Below are 19384 nucleotides of genomic sequence, written 5' to 3' on the forward strand. Positions count from 1 at the left end.
GAGGGGCTCTACAATACAAATCAAACTTAGAGTGCTTTAAAAAAAAAAAAAAGTAAGACTATATCGGAATTGATAGGTAAAAGTTGTATTTATACATTTTTGGTCCATTCCCAAATAAGTTATCAGAGGTACTGATTTGGGGCTTATAGAATAAGATTGTAAAAGTATTTCCTATAAAACTGAGCCAGTGGTTTAGCACGTGATCATATTATCTATTATAAAGAAATGAGGAAGAAGAGAGAGATTTCAAGGCATGGAGAACAGCCAATAAAAATGCAATCTAGAGTTGGGACTACCTTATCTGAGAAACAACAAAGAAACAATGTTACTGAATAGCAGAGCATGTGGAAGGGATTAAGGTATATTAAAAAAAAAAAAAAGCTAAAGATAGATGGGAAGCCAGGTTATAATGAACTTTAAAAGCCCAACATAAGTAGGGAATCACTTTAGTGAATAAGGGGGTGATATTGTCAGACCTATGCTTTAGAAAAATTTATTACACAAAGACTACAACCAACCATAGAAATCACTGCCGGGAGAATTAGTAATATTTGACTACTAATATGTAGAACTTTAAGGTTTGTAAAATCAACAATATTATGAGGTAGGTAGTACAAATACTGCAAAATGAGAAAACAAGTTCTGCAAGGTTAAGTGACTTAGCCTTGGTCATACAGCTAGTTATTGTCTTAAGCCTAGGTTAGTGGGTCCATCCATGTGGTTAATATAAAAGTTGGAAATGATTTTAGCTCAATACAGACTCACTTAGAAAATGAGAAGTCAATCACAATATCACATTTTACTCCAATACATGTTCCCTGTGGTTATTTAATAGTTGCAAATAGCTTATAAAATCAAAACCAAAAATCTATTTTCAATTAAGCAGCAAAACTACAGTGCAGATTACTGTTTTATTGAGGCACAACAAGGCATTGTAACTACTGAAATTGAGGCAATGAGTGTAGTAAGCTTGGACATTGATACAGTTTTAAAGATTCAAGGCAAATAACATACATTTACAGTTTTACTAGCAAGGCTGCATCACAATTTATGAATTGCTAGAACAATGCTGAGTTAGTAATTCAACTTTAGGATTTTTCTGGGAAGGCAGGGAAGAAGTGGAAGATGAAAAGAAAAAAGAAATAGTATACCTAATTCCTCCAGAAATAATATTTTTCTATTAAATCAATCATAAGTGAATAATCAGTTTCTCCTTTGATCCCCAATCATAAGGAGCTTTATCTAATAAAAATTTATAGTAGGTTTTCAGTCCTGATAAAGGAGATATCCTGAAAAAGTAGAATACTTCCAACTGCTTCCATAAATTGCTCCCCTATGCAAACGTAACCATATCTGGTCTCCCTGAAATAGCTGAAGAATTGCATGATTACTAGCAGTTTCATGATCTGGAGCACCATCGTTAGCATAAGCTGATACTAAAACTTCTTCATTCTTCATCAGATTGACATATAATGGAACATTCACTGCCAGCTTTAACATGTGAAAGATGAAAACGTAAGTACCATTCACTGGACAATTAAATCTACCAAGCTGAAGGTCAAAAGTTTCTCCCAAGTTGTTCAGAAGAAGATCAAACACAATAGGCTGGTCCAAAGTTCCAGGAGCCAAGTTAGAGGTTCTGGCTGCTGAAAAGGCAACTCTCATCTGCTGGGGGAGAGGATATATGTGTATTGGCAATATGGTGGCTGCTGGACTTGTCACTGGCACATCCACAGGGGTCATGCTCCGAGAGTCTCCTTGTCCAGAGTCAACACTGTTGAAGGTTTCATTTTCTCGTTCTGGACTGTTCACCTGAGAAGAATCACTCCACCCTGCTATATAGTATTAGGAATATTGAATGTTTTGTAATGAGGCAATTAGCTTTAACCTTTTATTTATTTGTTTGTTTAGATCTCAGTTGGCTACTGTTGCACATATATTTTGAGCTGAATTGTGCATCTCTATAAATGAAACATGCAAATACACCTATGATATATATGGCTAGACTTTGAAGGACAATTATTTCCTTATAACAAACATTATTCTAGTTGGCAATATTTTTATACTGTTACATTTATATATATTCTGGTGTGCCACAATTATTTAACTCATTATTTAAGCATTCTTTGAATGGAAGATTTGATCTACCAATACGCAATTTTAGAACAAGAGCTGAAAGAAAACTTTAACTTTTCAATTTACTAATAAAAAAATGAAGATTAAAGAGAGTTAAGTTCTTTAATCATGGTCATAAGGTTAGCTAATAGTGACTATGTTCCCTTCCACTTCTAAATTCATGATCCTACAATTGTTAATTGAAAGGAAAACAAGATCTACAAATTTGGAATATAGGGTAAATAACTATTTCGTACCTAGTGCTAAGCACTATTTTCTCATTTTCTTATTATGTTAATAACCAGTTTTAATACATGAAACCCAGGGAAACTACTTCTTGCTTTCTCATTCAAAGCCCAGTCTTGCAAGGATTCAACTTAAATAGGAAGAGGTAGAGAACAAATACTTTTATACAGATTGCCAGAGGCAGAATAATTTAGGAAGCTGACAAGATAAAACTCATATCCCCCAGTCCATCATTAGAAAAAGTCCACTTTCATCATAATATTCATTCTCATAAATTCTTAATCAATCAAGAGTTGACTTTTCAAATCATGTGACACCCCATTTTCCAAAGTATTTAAACATTTGGCAACCTTCACATGGGGTCTTTGTTTACTGGGAGAAACTATTGACTTAAATTTATTATTTGCTAGCCTAATGAATAAAGTGATTATTAATTACCCAGAAACTTTCAGACTTTTTAATATTTTAGTGCCAGGACAACTCACCTCTCAAACTTGTACAAGAACCACCAGAAAGTCCTCCTCGTTTATAACATGGCTGAAAATTAGTATCCTAAAAAAGGAAAACATCACAATATTGACCTCAATACTTGTATTAGTTGTCCCCCTAAATACAATATAATAAAGAAACTTGTTTCACAAGTCTAGTAACTAGCTCAAGTTTTTGTCCCATCGAAATGGTTACAACAGTCCCTTATAGATTACCCTGAATAATAATTTTTACCTTTCTATAGCTTGGGGAAAACTATCTCTCAAGAAGTCAAGATTTTCTATCTGTATATACCATACACATACACCTACACATCCTCCAACACATGGATATCTAAACTAATATACAAAGAATAGCATATATATATGTACATATTTAAAACGGGTATTTCAGAAGCAGTCTACTGTCTTTTTCAACTGAGTAGTTTGGTATTTGTAGTTATACACTGAGTAGTTAGGTACTCTTACTCTATTAAAAATCAAAACAACATAATACTCTTAACAATTTAATTATATGTCACATTCTTCACCATGTGAGGGCAGAAGAATTAAAATTTCTTGAAGGCAGAGCAAAAAGTGAACAAGCCTCAGGCACAAATCTAGTGATAAGATGGCATTTCAAATAAAAGCCAAAGTGATGAAAATGTGGATTCTTTAAGGAAGTTTTAAAAGAATCCAAAGACATAATTATGTCTTCTACTTATGAGAGGTATGAAATCTGATTTATTTTTTAATATACAAAATATTATCTATTAAAAGTAATAGATCTAGAACTAGGATCTAAGTTGCAGCAACCTTACAGATCATTTAATTTTATAAATAAGGGATTAGAGGCCCAAACAGATTAAAAGGTTTGTTCAAAATCACCCAGGTAAAAGGCCCCAGACAAATTAGGAAGAGAGTAGTCTAGTGATATATATAGATGAAAACTAAGGGCCATGCTTCAGTAAAATGATCAATGGTCAAGAGAAATAATGTTGGTAGATTGCTAGATTTTAGAATGAGAGAAATAGGATCCCATTTCTGCAGCTAGCTAACTCTACGAACTCAGGCAAATCACATAACTTTTCTAGGTGAGACATTACTAATAGTTCTACTATATTCCTAAACCCATTCTGTATTCTCCAGGTTTTTACATGAACGAGAGGAAGATGCTGAAGTTATCTTTTTTCCTGAGGCAATTGGGGTTAAGTGACTTGCCCAGGGTCACACAGCTAGTAAGTGTTAAGTGTCTGAGGCCAGATTTGAACTTAGGTCCTCCTGACTTCAGGGCTAGTGCTCTATCCACTGTGCTACCTAGCTACCCGTTAAAGTTATCCTAACTCTCTCAACTAACTCCTATCTTCATACAAAAATATACTTTGTTACTCTACCTTAAAAATCTTTCCCTTCAACCTCCAACACCATTTAGTTACAAAATCCAACTTTCATCCTTCACTATTAAACTTCGTTAAAAAAGTTATTTTGCAATGAAAAAGTATGCTCCATTTTTTCACTATTCCTCTGGCCTCTAACAATATAGCTTCTTTTTCTATCACTAAAGTTCTACACTGAAGAGCTCACTACTGACCTTATAAGTAAGTAAAAGGCATTATTCAATTGCCTCTTTTCCCTTTCTTTGGCTAATTACAGGCTATTTGGTTCTGGGGAAAGCTCTTATCTCCTTGATTTCAGAAATGAAAATCTCATTTCTCCTCTTTATAATTCTCCTTCTCAGACTTTTGCTCTAATCCCTTAGAACTTAAGTTACTTAAAATAAAACAAAACCAGAACACTGAAAAATTTTTATCTTTAAATTAAGAAGCATTTATTTTCTCTCTTCCTTCTCACCCCCACCATTAGAAAAGGGGAAAAAAAAAAAAAAAAACCAAAATCATTGAGACAAACATGAGCTGAAAAATTACACAGGGAGCTTTATTCAAAAAATTTGTTTCATCTGATGTGGAGTCCACCACCTTGTTGTGCCACACCCTTTTGATGTCCTGCCTAGTTTCCCTATAGTCCTATTTAGTTACTCTGCCTTAGGTTACAACCTTTCCCTCTTAATATTTGATGAGATAAAAGTCTACCTCAGTTGCTCTGTCCCAAAACCTCAGGCTATAATCATTCCCTCTTAAATGGTTGATGAGATAAAGGTTTTATATCTTTAGGTTATAGACATTCCTTCTTAATGTTTGACAGGATAAAGGTTTATCCATTTTAGATGTCAATATCAGTAACCTCTCCAGTACCTCCCTCTATTGTGTCATCCCAGGGGCCTCCCCCCCAATTAGGTTATCCCCATCCAGATACCTCCCCTATCATGTCATTGTTCTTGTTATCCTATAAAAAAAAGCTTGCCCTCTGATACTTAAGTGCTGGACTCTTTAAGATGATAGTCTCGTCCAGCTCTGGGACCAGCAATGGATCCATTGGTCTCAGTATATCTCTTCATTTAATAAACTAGTGAATTGGTCTCTAATCTTTGTCTTGCTCAGTTTCTCTGGCATTACAACCTGACAGGCAATGGGTAGCATGTTTTATCATCAAGTATCTCAAATCATGCTTAGTAGCTGTGATGGGGAGAACCCTGAAGTTGTCCTCTGACTTTGGGGGCAACTTTTGAGAAACTCTCCTCAAGTTAGGGACAGGCCCTAACTTCAGGGAATCAGGATAAAGTGGTTTTATTCTGTTATCTTCCTGGGACTAGTTACACCCTCTATTGATTTGAGTCCAGGACCACTCCTACTTAGCCCAAACTTAAGTGGTCTCATTTAGCTGAAAATTGGCTCAGGACCAAGTCCCAGTAAGTGGTCTCATTCAAAGGGAAATCTAGGCCTGGGGGCAGTGACAGCATTGAGGGAATCTTGTTTGGTTGAAACTTCAGTCTCAGATTTCCTTAAAAAACATGCAATCTGGGGCTCATTTCTTTGCAGAGACCCAAAAGCAGGACCATGCCTTGTCAAGGAACTTCTCTCTCCTTGGCACAGCTGCCTGCCAGGACCCTGCTTGCTGTGAAGAGACTCCCTCTTCTCAGTGTTGAACAAGATGAGATGAGATCTTTCAAGACAGTTGTGAAAATCGAGTAAGGCTTCATCTATTTCAAAGTTTGAGTAGGTCTGAAGGACTTTGAAGATTGAGTCAAGGGTATACTTAAGTCCCCCTTCCTGCTATTCTCCCATGACATCATGAGCAACTATGTACTTATTGGTCAAGTTCAATTTCTTGGGTAGTTGCTGTGTTTAGAATGCAAGATTCTCAGCCAATGAGTATGAGGGTCAGTGGTGGGATGAGGTATTTGAGTTAGAGATTAAAAGTGTTGACCCTGCCCCCCATGTTCGATGGTCTGCTCATTGGGATGGATGCTTTGCTTCTAGAGATCTTTCCACTTTTTTTATTAAATGGTGACCCCTCACCATTTCTGAACCACATAGTGTTAGCCTCTTTATCTCTCTGCCAGGATTTCTCTACATGCCTGTTTATCTCTCTGCCAGTCTTTGTCACTGGGAAGTCAGTCTTCCTAGCAAAGGCTGACTTCTCAGTGCCAATAAACTTCTTTTTGCCAGTCTAACTTTTTGGGTTTGTGAATTCTTTCACGTTGGACTTGCACTGACCAGAAGGGGTTCCCACAACTCTCTGCACTGCAGAGAGAGGTTTGCCTCATCATTTCTCTTTAATCTCTTTGGGATATAGATCTAGTAGTAGTATTTCTTGGTTGGAAAGTATACAAATTTAAGAATCACTTGGACATAATTTTAAACTGTTTTCCAAAATAGCTGATCTGCTTCACAATTCTACCAGCAGTGAATAATGTGCCCATTTCCTCTTTAGTCCAATACAGCATTTTTCATTTTTCTCATTTTTGCTAATATAATGGGTATGAAATAGAACTTCAGAGTTGTTTTATTTTGCATTTTATCAATGCAAATTAAAATGCAATTTTAATTTAGTTTAAAATTATCAATGCAATTAGTGATTTGGAATATTTTCTTTAATATGACAGGTGAAAGCTTGCATTTTTTCCTTTGAAAACTGCCTGTTCATATCCTTTGATATGTCAATTTGAAAAAGGTTCTTATGTTAGTAAATCTGTATTAGTTCCTTATAAAACTTGGATACTAAACCTATATCAGAAAAACTTGTGGTAGCTAGGTGGCACAGTGGATAGAGCACTGGCCCTGGAGTCAGAAGGACCTGAGTTCAAATCTGATCTCAGGCACTTAACACTCCCTAGCTATACGATCCTGGGCTTAACCCCAATTGCCTCAGAAAAAAAAAAAAAAAAAGAGATAGAGAGAGAAATTTACTGCAAATTATTTTCACTCCAATGAATTGTTTCACAAAACTCTGTCTTTTCCAAAAGGAGAGGGAGGGTTTTAAGAATTAGGGTAAAGTAACAACTGTGAACTCATTAACTACTATGGCCTCAAATGATCATCACTGCCCAGATGATTCTAAATTTGTCACCAGTTCTAATATATCTCTTTCAAACTTCAGACCCACATATCTTCAAATGCCTCTAGACCAGTTCTACCTAAGTCTCAGAGGACAGATAGGTGGCACAGTGGAGAGAGTGCCAAGTCTGGAGTCAGGAAGACTTATTGTTCTGAATTGAAATCCAGTCTCAGACATTTACTAGCTGTGTGATCCACAAAAAAGTCACTTAACAATATCTGTCTTAATTTCCTCATCTGTAAAATGAGCTGGAGAATGAAAAAACAAGTCGCTTCTGTATCTCTGCCAAGAAAATTCCCAAAATAAGGTCATGAAGACTTGGACATGACAGAAAAAAATGAGTAACAACTTATATCCCACCAGCACCACAAAAATCAATATTCCTAAAGCTAAACTTATATTGTTCCCTAAATCCAGTTCATATCTGCCTACATCATTTCTATTCCTGGCATCACTAATCATCTAATCTTCCATATTAAAAAACCAGAGTGTTATCTTTGGATGCGGAAGGTGAAAGAAGGAAGAATGAAAGGAAAGAAACAATTCTGCTGACTGTACCAAGCCCTTGTTACCATCTACCAGGATTACTGATCTGGCTTCCCACATAAAACCATTTTTTAATTTCTTAATACTGCAATCTCACCTCCTTTATACAAGTAACTTGATATTAACCTGCACAAAACTTTTCAATGGTTCTTACTTAAGTTGTTCACTACCAAGTTCAAACTCCTTATATGGCATTCAAAATCCTCTATAAGGGAACAAATATGGATCATAACATAGTATTTTCACCTTTTTTGTTGTTGTTTGCTTCTTTTTTTCTTTCTCATTTTTTTCCTTTTTGATCTTATTTTTCTTGTGCAGCATGATAAATGTGGAAATGTTTAGAAGAATTGCATATATTTGACCTATATTTGATTGCTTGCCATCTAGGGGAAGGGAATGGGGGGAACAGAGGGAGAAAAATTTGGAACACAAGGTTTTGCAAGGGTGAAAGTTGAAAATTCTCTCTAAATGTATTTTGAAAATAAAAAGCTATTATTTAAAAAAAAAAAAAAGTCCTCCATAATCAGGCACCATTCTGCCTTTCCAGATACTTTTATTTCTCATTTCCCCATACTCATATCAAATTGGATCACTTGCCATCTCCCATACATATTTCAACTGCTTCAATGCCTTTGTTTACTAGATTCACAAAATCTAGAAGGTCTGTTGAATTCTAACCTATCCTTCAAAACCCAATTCTAATGTAAACCCCTTTGGCCTGACTCCCAAAGTCCAGCACTAATGACCTTATCTCCACAAAACTCAGTAGTTTCACCTCCTATATATATATGGCAGGTTGGGGGGGAGGGGAGGGAAGAGAGGAAAGAGGGAAGGGAAAGTGTGGATAGATAGATAATAGATCTCTATCTCTATATAAATGTCTTGTATACTACTCTTATGAACTTAGCTATATAATAAAGAAAGAAATGTGATCAGAGCAGAAAATGCTTCCCTTCTCCTCCTTCACACTAATGCACATCATAACCTAAGACTCATGAGAGGTTCTAGGGAGTTTCCTAAAGCACATGCAATTGACTTGCTAGTCATGTAAAGAGTCAAAAGCAGAATTTGAACCTAAAATTTCTTAAATGTTATTCCAACATTTTACAACACTGTTATATTTAGCTGTTTAAAATGTTTACTAAGCTCCGTAACAGTAAGGCTTAAAAAATTAACTTCTGGTTACAAATTCTTTACATAAAAAATATGATTTATATTTGTGCAGAAGTGATTCTAGAAATGTTGCAAAAAGTATTTAATAAGTTTTAATAAAACATTACGTAAGTATTTTGTCTTCTTCAGCATGTAGTTTGATATAGCATATAGCAGACTCTTGATAAATGTACTTTGGCATAAGCTAAAAATAATATTTTGTTGTATAGGATTTATAGTCTGACATATCTGAAGAACTTTTTGTCAAGCAGTCACCCAAATATCACACAATGTTTTAGAAACATTCCATTCTTGAGAAATGGCTTTAAAAAAAAATATTCTAGTGTGGAGGGCAACTAGATGCCACAGTGGATAGTGGACAGAGTGAATAGTGACTCTGAAATCATTTGACCTTGGGCAAATCACTTAACTCCAAATTCATTGCCCACCTCCCACCAAAAAAAAAAAAAAAGAAAGAAAGAAAGAAAGAAAGAAAAAAAGAAAAAGGAAAAAAAGAAATAAGATAAAAATATTCTAGTGTGGTTACCACTGTGAGCCATTATGTATCTTTCCTTACCTTTTGGGAATATGGTGTGCCAGGATATTCTCTAGCTTGGAACTGCAGCTGACTATAACTGCCATTGGCAATAATAGGGGATCCTCTGTAAGTATCAAAACCTAAAAAGTTAAATATTAGCATTATTAACAATTCTTAAATTATTCTTTCCTTTGCTGAAAAGATTTACCTTAGCTTTTAAATTTTTTTTGTTGTTATTACAAATTTGGATCTGTTTTTCTCATGCAGCATAATAAATATGAAAATATGTTTAGAAGAACTGCACATGTTTAATCTATTTTGGGTTGCTAATTGTCTAGGGGAAAGAGAGGTAGTTAAGAAAGTAGTAGAGAAAAATTTGGAACACAAGGTTTTACAAGAGTGAATGTTGAAAACTGTCTTTGCATATATTTGGAACAAAAAAAGTTATTATTATTAAAAAAAATTTAGATCTATCTTCATAAATTGACAAAAGAAAACAAGTTATATGTTTTACTATTTTTTATCTAGGAATAAAATAAAATAGGTTTATTAATAGGTAAATGAATGAGTTATTAAGGAATAGGTTCATTAATCTAAATTATGGGTCATTGAACTATGGCCTGAGCATCAAAGCCAGCCCACTTTTCTACAGTCTGTGAGCTGAGAATGGCTTTTACAGTTTAAAATACAATATAATTTTATTTAAAAACACAAAAATCATTCTTAGCTCCTGGTCAATTAGTATTTGACCCATATAACTACAGTTTGCCCACTCCTGAAAAAGTCACCAAAAATGTCTAGAAGATCCTCAGATTGCTTTACATGGTTAATATTTTCATCACTAAGGTCACTAAATTTACTTATTATACAAAACAAAGGGTTTTCAAGAAGCAAGAATTAGCAAAATATTTAAATTCTCATAGAACAGAGACAAATACCTGTCCCAGAAAAATATGGGCAATCTTTCCTGTATCAAATAATATAATCAACTTTTTTATTCTAAAAAAAAATTTAAGACTTGTCACATATCTTTAGAAACATTATAAATACTCCTTTAAAATCAGGATATTTAAAGAATTTATAATTTCTCATATATGATAAATATATGAGAAATTATAAATTCTTTAAATATCCATATATGATAAATTATAAATTCTTTAAATATCCTGATTTTACAAGATCTATAAAGATAAATAAAAAAATTCAAGACAATATGAATCTGATAAAATCTATACAGGACTCTTTAAGGCAGGAAAGTAAAAAAAAAAAAAAAAAACTAGGCAACCAAGTACATGATCATTAGGAATGACTGAAAAAAAAATCAAGAGTATATGAATGTAATTACACCATAATACTTAATTATGAAGAATTCAGAGAAACTTTTGGGACAAGTTTTATGAGGGAAGGAAACAGAATCATGAGAACATACACAATCATTAAAATAATGCAAAAGAAAATAATATGGAACGTCAGAACTCAGATCAATGCATTCTTCTTGATTCCAAAGGATTGATGAAGAAACAAATATTTTGCCTCTCAATAGATTGAAGGAGCCAGTAAAAGTCTGAGTTTATTCTGTTCAAAGGTATTTTATAAGATTTTATATTTATATATAATTTATAAATTATATTTCTATTATTTCTATTTTATATATTCATCATATATTTTTATATATTTTATAATTATAATTATATCACATTATTTATATATAATATATTGTTATATTGTTATATTTATTATGTATTATATATATTTATTATATTATTATATATATTTATAAGATTTAAAGAAAAAAAATGACAACAATTTTTTTAAATATTAAAAAAACCCAAAGACAAAAAAAATGAAGCATAACAAAAACATTATTTAAAAACCATACCTTTATACCCACCAGGGGAGCGAAAGGAATTTATCAGTGATCTCCCACTACGAACACATCCTTTAATGGAACTTCGATTACTAAGATATGGTTGGGTAGATCTGGGGAACACATTAGTCTGTGCAGGATAAAAGGCAAGGCTACCACTGCTTACTTGAATTGATCCATCAGGTTGATTGTTTGCTATATAAGGAGAAGATTCACGAGAATACCAAGAGTTAAGAATCCAAAAATATGAATATTGTTGCGAATTGCTGAACTATTGTTACTAAAATTACCAAGAGGGAGAAAACAAAACAAAAACTGTTAACTCTGTGTGTGTGTGTGTGTGTGTGTGTGTGTGTGTGTGTGTGTGTGTGTATCTGACAAAATTATGGTATATAACATGCTGTAACACCATCACAATAGGATGGACTTTGGATCTGACTTCAAGTCCAATACTCTATTCACTATAACTATTTCAGATTAAAAAAAAAAAAAAGCTTTCTAAGGTAGCAAAAGGCCAATGCTAATAAATGTGATGCCTTTTATAAATATACTTTAAGTTTAAATTTTTCTTAACTTTTCTAATAGAGCAAGACAGGATAGCTTTCAAAATAGCTTTCCCCACTCGTGTCTGTGGGTATCTGATTTAAGAAAATCATGAAACATAATATGAAAACAGGCTAGTTATATGATAATAGATTTTCAATGACTGCTTTCATTCATTCATAAAGAACTTAACAAATGTTTGATTCCTACATCCCCAAGTAGGAGCTATTTTTATTAACCTCTTTTCATGGATGAGGAAATTAACACAGATAGAAGCTAAATGACTCATCCAGGATAAAACTTTCAGCCATACTTGAAATCAAATTACCTATTGTAAGCAAAATGATTAGTTCATAAACACTAGCATAAATTTGCAATCTCCAAGTGCTCCAATAAGACTAGCAAGAGCAATGTTATATGTCATAAACAACAGCCTACATAACAGTAAATAGAGAGCCAGCCTCAGTCAGGAAAATTTGGATTAACCCTTTCATACAATGTGACTACAGGCAAATTCCTTAACCTCTTTCCCGCTCAAAGCAATTCTTAAATTTTAAGTTATAAATACATTGCCAAACTCTATCAATAGAAAGGAGTTTCCATGCCAGAAATTCTCCACCTGATAAAAATGCAAGTCTGTTTTGGTCTGGATAAAACATAAAATAAAATAAAAAAATATAAAACAGCACTATGCCTAACTAAATGAGAAAAAATAGTGGCATTTTCAATGTACTATAATATCCCTCAAGGAAGACACTATCTTACTTGTTATTTGTGTTTCCAGAGCTTAGTAAAGTACCTGGAATATATAAAGGTCCTTAACAATTGCTGTTATCATCCATTCACATTCCAAGCCTTTCTTACCAGTCTGATCTTGAGAGAGAGTAGTTTGTTCCACATGTGTAGATGACAATTGGCACTGGGGTGCTGTCTGTGTACTTGCTGTAGTATAACTCTGATTATATCTACTTGAATAAGGTGAGTCTTTTATCTCTTGTTCTTTCCGTGGAGGCAAAGGTGCATTCACATTGAATACCTTAGGGAGGCAATCATATATTTTGAGTAGTTTGCAATTTTTCTTGAGAGAGAATTTCACTGAGAGCTATCTAACAAAATTCCATAATGTTCAAAGCTTGAGGCTAGTTTAAGATACCTTACAAGATCTATAAAACCTATAGCAACGACAAAATAACCAAAGTAATGAACTTTGAATAAAAGAACTGTAGACCAAATAAGATTTCCACTTACTTTAGTGATTTATTCCATATATGGAGAATGGCACATATATTTCTCACACTGAGCAATCCTTTACCGATTTACTCATTCTCATTCCCATCAATGTTTGTGTTCTAATAATCTGTTTTTATCTGCATTTATTTCCTTATTCTTTTCCTTCAAGTAATTAATATATACAGAAATAATTAAGATCTTTTAGATGTCTACTATGCTTAAGACATGGCAAGAAATAGAAAACAGACAATCTATATTCATATGGATTAGGGGTTTTTGATTTTTAAGTAATAAAAAAAGGTAAAAAATTGTGAAGAGTTCTGCTAGTGATATGACAAAAGGTTGGAGCTGGTGGTGGACAGCTACATAGTACCCTAGATAGAATGCCAGGCCTGGATTCAGGTAGACTTATCTTTCTGAATTCAAATCCAGCCTCAGACATGTATTAGTTGTGTGGGAGGTCACTTAACCCTGTTTGCCTCAGTTTCCTCATCTAGAATGAGGAATGCTATGAGCTAGAGCTAGAGAATGGAATGAGCCAGAGAAGGAAATGGCATTCCAGGAGCAAGAAAATTCCAAACAAGGACAAAGAATTGGACTCAATTAAAACTACTGAACAATAACAAGAAATCACGTGATAAACTCTCATATTTGCTGCCTGTGCACCTTGATTTTTAAAAAATCAGCAAGAAAGAAAATAGTTCTCTACTGATATTAGGTTTGAACTCTGACATATACTCTTTTAATATATATTTAACATGAAGATTTTTAACTGTTTTCATAAATACTACAACTCCAGAAAAAAGAGATGTTTTTTCATCCTGCTAGGTATAACATATAGCTTTAAGTATGAAGAAAATAAAATAAACATCATAGTAACATGAATCCTGAAACATGAACAAATTCCATCCTCTTGTCTGCATGGCTTAAAAGGGTGCTATATTCATGGTTACCATACTGCTGCTTGCTGGAGGTGACTGGAAGACCTGATCCTGGGAACCTTGTGACATAGGAGGATCTGCAGAAGATAGTGAAGTTCGCTGCTTACTTAGAGGAATTGCTGCCTAAGGAAGAAAAATGTTATAAATTTCAGCCTGTGATTCATTATATATCACAAGTAGTTAACTTTTACTAAACCCCAGATTGTCACAAGTCAGCAGATTGGACAGGATGATATTTGGGCATAGCCAAACAAAAGAATAGCTTGTGCTTACAATTCAAATCTTGAATGCTGAGGATGCACACCAGTGTTTGATTCGCAGCAGCATGCTGACAAAGTGAAAGTGTCTTACTGAGTGCAAGCCTTCCATTAATTTAAAAGATTAGCAGTTTAAAGTTTACAATTTTCCAATTAAAACTAATTCAAAATCTGTAAAAGTTTGATAAAACTGTAGTTTTAGGAAATACTAAAGATTTGGGCCAAAGCATTATCTTCAAATGTTTGTGTTCAACAATTTATGTTACAAAGCAGGGGGAGGAGCATTGTAGAAAGGGGGTGCATTGCTAGTCAACACTAAAAGAGCCAGAAAGTTAAATAAAGTCAAATAAGTATATTTTAATCATCAATTCCTAATAAGCCAAAACATTTTATCAGTCTATTTAAGTGAAGAAAACATAGGGCTAAAAGGAAATCATAGAGTCAGCTGCAAGTAAGTTTAATTATCTCTTAACTAAATATGGTAACAAGCTTCACATCCATATTTAACAGACCATCCAATGCCTACTAGGACATCATACTAAGAGGTACCTGAGAACCTTAAATGAAGGACAAGTTTCAATTTGTCATCAAAAACAAATATTATTCTAAATTTATTTTGAATATAATTTTGTGTGTTTTCCATAGACTTGTTCTAACACAAACTGTAATCAACAGGTACTTATACTATGCAAAAAAGCAGTCAGCAGGAACTAAAACCATTTCTACAATTTTGTTAAAATGTTGAAATTTTGTTAAAAAAAACTTTTATCTAAAATTTTGTTAGCACTCTGACAAAGATAAACAACAAGGTAGCAGCTAACATGGTGAAGATCTGGATTTAAATCCTGTCTCTAATACTTCTCTTTTTATCAGTTTCCTCATCTGTTAAAAAAATATAATAGTTATAGGTATTTAGAGTGTTTCAGGGAAGGTTAAAGTGAATTTTATATAAAGGGTTTTGCAAATCATTTAGTATTAATGTTTATTACTACTGTATTGTTGTGTCACAGTTTTCTTAATGTCCTGACCCAGTTTCCCTAATTGTCCTATTCAGTTGCTCTGCCTCAGGTGATAACCATTCCCTGTATTGGAACTGATTTGGTTCACCTCATTGCTGAAGAGGGCCACATCCATCAGAATTGATCATCATATAGTATTGTTGTTGAAGTATATATGACCTCCTGTTCCTGCTCATTTCACTCAGCATCAGTTCATGTAAGTCTCTCCAGGCCTTTCTGAAATCATCCTGCTGGTCATTTCTTACAGAACAATAATATTCCATAGTATTCATATACCACAATTTATTGAGCCATTCTCCAATTGATGGGCATGCACTCAGTTTCCAGTTTCTGGCCACTACAAAAAGGGCTGCCACAAACATTCTTGCACATACAGGTCCCTTTCCCTTCTTTAAAATTTCTTTGGGATATAAGCCCAGTTAGTGACATTTTTGGGTCAAAGGATATGCACAGTTTGATAGCTTTTTGAGCATAGTTCCAAATTGCTCTCCAGAATGGCTGGATATATTCACAATTCCACCAACAATGTATCAGTGTCCCAGTTTTCCCACATCTCCTCCAACATCCCACATTATCTTTCCCTGTCATTCTAGTCAATCTGACAGGTGTGAAGTGGTATCTCAGAGTTGTCTTAATTTGCATTTCTCTGATTAATAATGACTTGGAGCATCTTTTCATATGGTTAGAAATAGTTTCAATTTCTTTGTCTGAGAATTGTCTGTTCATATTTTTTGACCATTTATCAATTGGAGAATTAACCATTCCCTCTTAATGTTAGGATAAAGGTCTTATATCTTAGACCTTAGGCTATAATCATTCCCTCTTAATGTTTGATGGGATAAAGGTCTTTATCCATTTTAGACATCATTAGAGTATCAGTAACCTCTTCAGTACCTCCTTATGTCATCCTAGGTGCCGCCCCCCATTAGGTCATTCCCATCCAGGTACTTCCCCCATTATGTCATTGTTCTTATTATCCTATAAAAGAATCTTGTATCTGACATTCACTGCTGGATTCTTTGAGATGATAGTCTCATTCAGCCCTGGGACCAAGCCATGGATTCATTTGGTCCCAGTATATCTCTCTATTTAATAAATTATTAAATTGTTTTCTAATCTCTATCTTGCTCAGTTTCTCCAGCATTACTGTATTAGTAATTCAGTCACAAAGAGAAAAACAGCCACAATAAACCCTCTATTTCAATTCAAAGTAACAAAATATTTTCTCTAAGTAATTCATATATTAAGGAAACAAGTCAATTTCTTATGATCTTTTGATTCTTTTGCCTACTATTTAGAAGCTTAAACCTAGTAAAGACAAAAAGCCTTTCATTCTTATATACAAATCAAAATTAATTGAAGAGCAAGGCAAAAAGCATGTAAGTTTTTAAGGGCTACTCTTCACAATTTATTTTTAAAAATAAACATTTAATAAAAATTTGGTCATGTATACGTATTGTGTCTAATTTATATTTTAATATATTTAACATCTACTGGTCATCCTGCCATCTGGGGGAGGGGGTGGAGGGAAGGAGGGGAAAAACTGGAACAAGAGGTTTGGCAATTGTCAATGCTGTAAAGTTACCTATACATATAATCTGTAAATAAAAGACTATTAAAATGAAAATTAAAAAAAAATTAAAAAGTTGATTGAATAAATAAATAAATAAAAATAAAATAAGCATGTAAGTCACTGCTTTTACCCATTCCATCTAAATGCCTAAAGATAATATTCAAGTAATACAGAAGAAAATCTTTGAGGGAAGAAGCAATAATTCCAGATCCCTAATATATATTATTCTATATATTCAGGGCTTTGCCACCCAGTCCTTTACTCTCTCAATCTAGGAATCATCTTGGATTTCTCACTCTCTCCAAACCTCCACATAAAATTTGTTTCCAAGACACCTCTTCTGCAAATCCTCTGTTTAAACTTATTTTTCTAAAACACAAGTTTCCTTACTCAATAAATTCCAGTGCCTTCCTATTTACCTCCAGGAGCAAACACAAAGTTCTCTGGTATTCAAAGCACTTTATAACCTAGCTATGCCTGCTCATCCCCTACCATACTCCCTGATCCCACCTTCACCCCCACCAGTCTTCTTATACTTTAGTCCCCAACAAATATTCTCTAATCCATTGACAATGGCCAACTGGTTGTTTCAGGAACAAGACATTCCATCAGCTCTTGACATTTTCTCTGACTAGAAAGTTCTCCGTCCTTTGCTGACTACTGACCTCCTTGACTTCTTTTAGGTTCTAACTAAAATTCCACATCCTACAGGAAGCCTTTCCCAAACTTTTCTAATTCCAATGTATCCCATTAATTACTTATTTATTCTGTACTTAGCTTGTTTTGTATATAATTGTTGTCTTCCCATTAGACTGTGAGCTATTTGAGGGCAAGAGTAGTCTTTTGTCTATTTTTCTATCCTCAGTTTAGCACAATGCTGGACACACAATAAGTGCTTCATACATATTTACCAATTAAATTTTCAGACATTCACCAACATAAGTGCTCAGCACAAGAAGAAAAGGATTAGGCTAAGAATACTTAAATAGCTCCATTCTGTCCAATCAAAGAAAGATTCCCTCTCTTAGAAATCACTTAAATCTATCCTAGTACTTAAGAATTATAAAGGATAAAAAGTAAATGAAGTATATGCATTCATTACAACTCTGGTGGAATTTTTAGAAATCTTATGTTAGATTAAGCAAAACAAGTTCTAAGGTCCTAGGGATTTTAAGTAATCAATCTCATCAAGGGCCTCAGGCTCCTCCTTAGGTCTACTTGTATCCCCTTCCAGGTCTTTCTATCCCTAAAATGTTGAAGTACAATTCTAAAGTGATACTAAGCATAAAACTGTAGACCCCTAAATGTTCCAATCAATTTTCTCTCTATTTCAGATCCTCTTCCTACAAAATGCATTGGACACAAATTTCTATTGAAACAACTGAATGGGACTGATTGGATGAAGTTTTCTCAGTATTGAGACAAGTCACATGATTCCTATACCCAGAGCAGAAAGATGAGGTCTTGGGGCTCAGATTTCAGGAAATCACATGATCCCTATTCCCAGTTTTCCCTGGGTCAAATTCTCAAGAAGTCACACCCGCAGGAAGCTGCATGACTCACAGGAAGTAGACAACATTGGTCAAGGATGGTTACTTCCTTTTAGTCTATCCAATGAAAAGGCTTGAGTCTTTTCCTATTTAACCAGGTGTTCTACTTCCTGCTGGTCAGTTTCAGGAGCACATGGCAGGAGTTGTGATGGCTCTCAGGTGCATCTGGGCTTTTCCCTGCAGGGATTAAATAAATGCTTTCTCTTTGTACCTGAAGATGTCTCTGATTAGTTAATTTGGGAAAGGGGTTCTAGCACTATCCCACACACAACTCATTTCTGACCAAAAAAAAAAAAAAAAATCCTACGTGCTGACATTGTCTTTCCTCTATTAACCATAACTAATCTATCTTGCATATATTTTGTTTATGCATAATTATTTACCTGTTGTTTCCCTCACTGTGAACTTCTTGAGAACAGGAACTATATTTTGCCTTTTTTAATTGCCAGCAGTTAAAATAGATCCCAGTACATCGTAGATACTTAATAAATTATTAACTGTTACTCTAGGTAGCTTCAGCAAGTTAAGGTAAGTGACAGAACTCTATTCTAATACACCAATTAGATGATAATTAAAGAGTATGGCATGTTTTTCTATTATGAACTTATTAACACTAAAAAGTATTAGTTCTTATAAACTTATAAACAAGATATATAAACAAAGATATCAAAAGAGCTACAGTACTGATAGAGGTGAACCCTGAAACTGTGTCCCCTTTAATCTGTAAAAAAAGGGAGATCTGGGGTCTCAGGCTTTCCTTGGGAAAGTATACCTTCCCAGACAAGTTAAGTGGCTTCATTCAATTGGAGATCTTGGTCAAATCACCCTCCATTGATCTTTTGAGGGTGGCTTGGATCCCCTTAAAGGGGTCCCCAGACTCTGGGA

General features: G+C 34.1%; 1 protein-coding gene across 5 annotated transcripts in view; it reads right to left on the bottom strand.

The window, feature by feature from the left end:
- Positions 1-780: 780 nt before the first annotated feature.
- CAPRIN2 (caprin family member 2) overlaps positions 781-19384 on the bottom strand; it is a 72868-nt gene continuing 54264 nt past the window's right edge. For 2 of the 5 annotated variants that reach the window (XM_051962779.1, XM_051962776.1), the window contains exons 14-19: positions 14113-14223; positions 12794-12965; positions 11399-11581; positions 9559-9659; positions 2847-2913; positions 781-1835 (exon numbers count right to left, since the gene is read on the bottom strand). In XM_051962779.1, the coding sequence (XP_051818739.1) occupies positions 1267-1835; positions 2847-2913; positions 9559-9659; positions 11399-11581; positions 12794-12965; positions 14113-14223 (1203 nt within the window). In that variant the 3' untranslated portion in view covers positions 781-1266. Of the gene's footprint in view, positions 1836-2846; positions 2914-8102; positions 8213-9558; positions 9660-11398; positions 11582-12793; positions 12966-14112; positions 14224-19384 lie in introns of those variants that run through there. The other 3 variants (XM_051962778.1, XM_051962777.1, XM_051962781.1) reach the window with 3 other exon arrangements.

This window comes from Antechinus flavipes, chromosome 5, assembly GCF_016432865.1.
Source record: "Antechinus flavipes isolate AdamAnt ecotype Samford, QLD, Australia chromosome 5, AdamAnt_v2, whole genome shotgun sequence".
Lineage (NCBI taxonomy): Eukaryota > Metazoa > Chordata > Mammalia > Dasyuromorphia > Dasyuridae > Antechinus > Antechinus flavipes.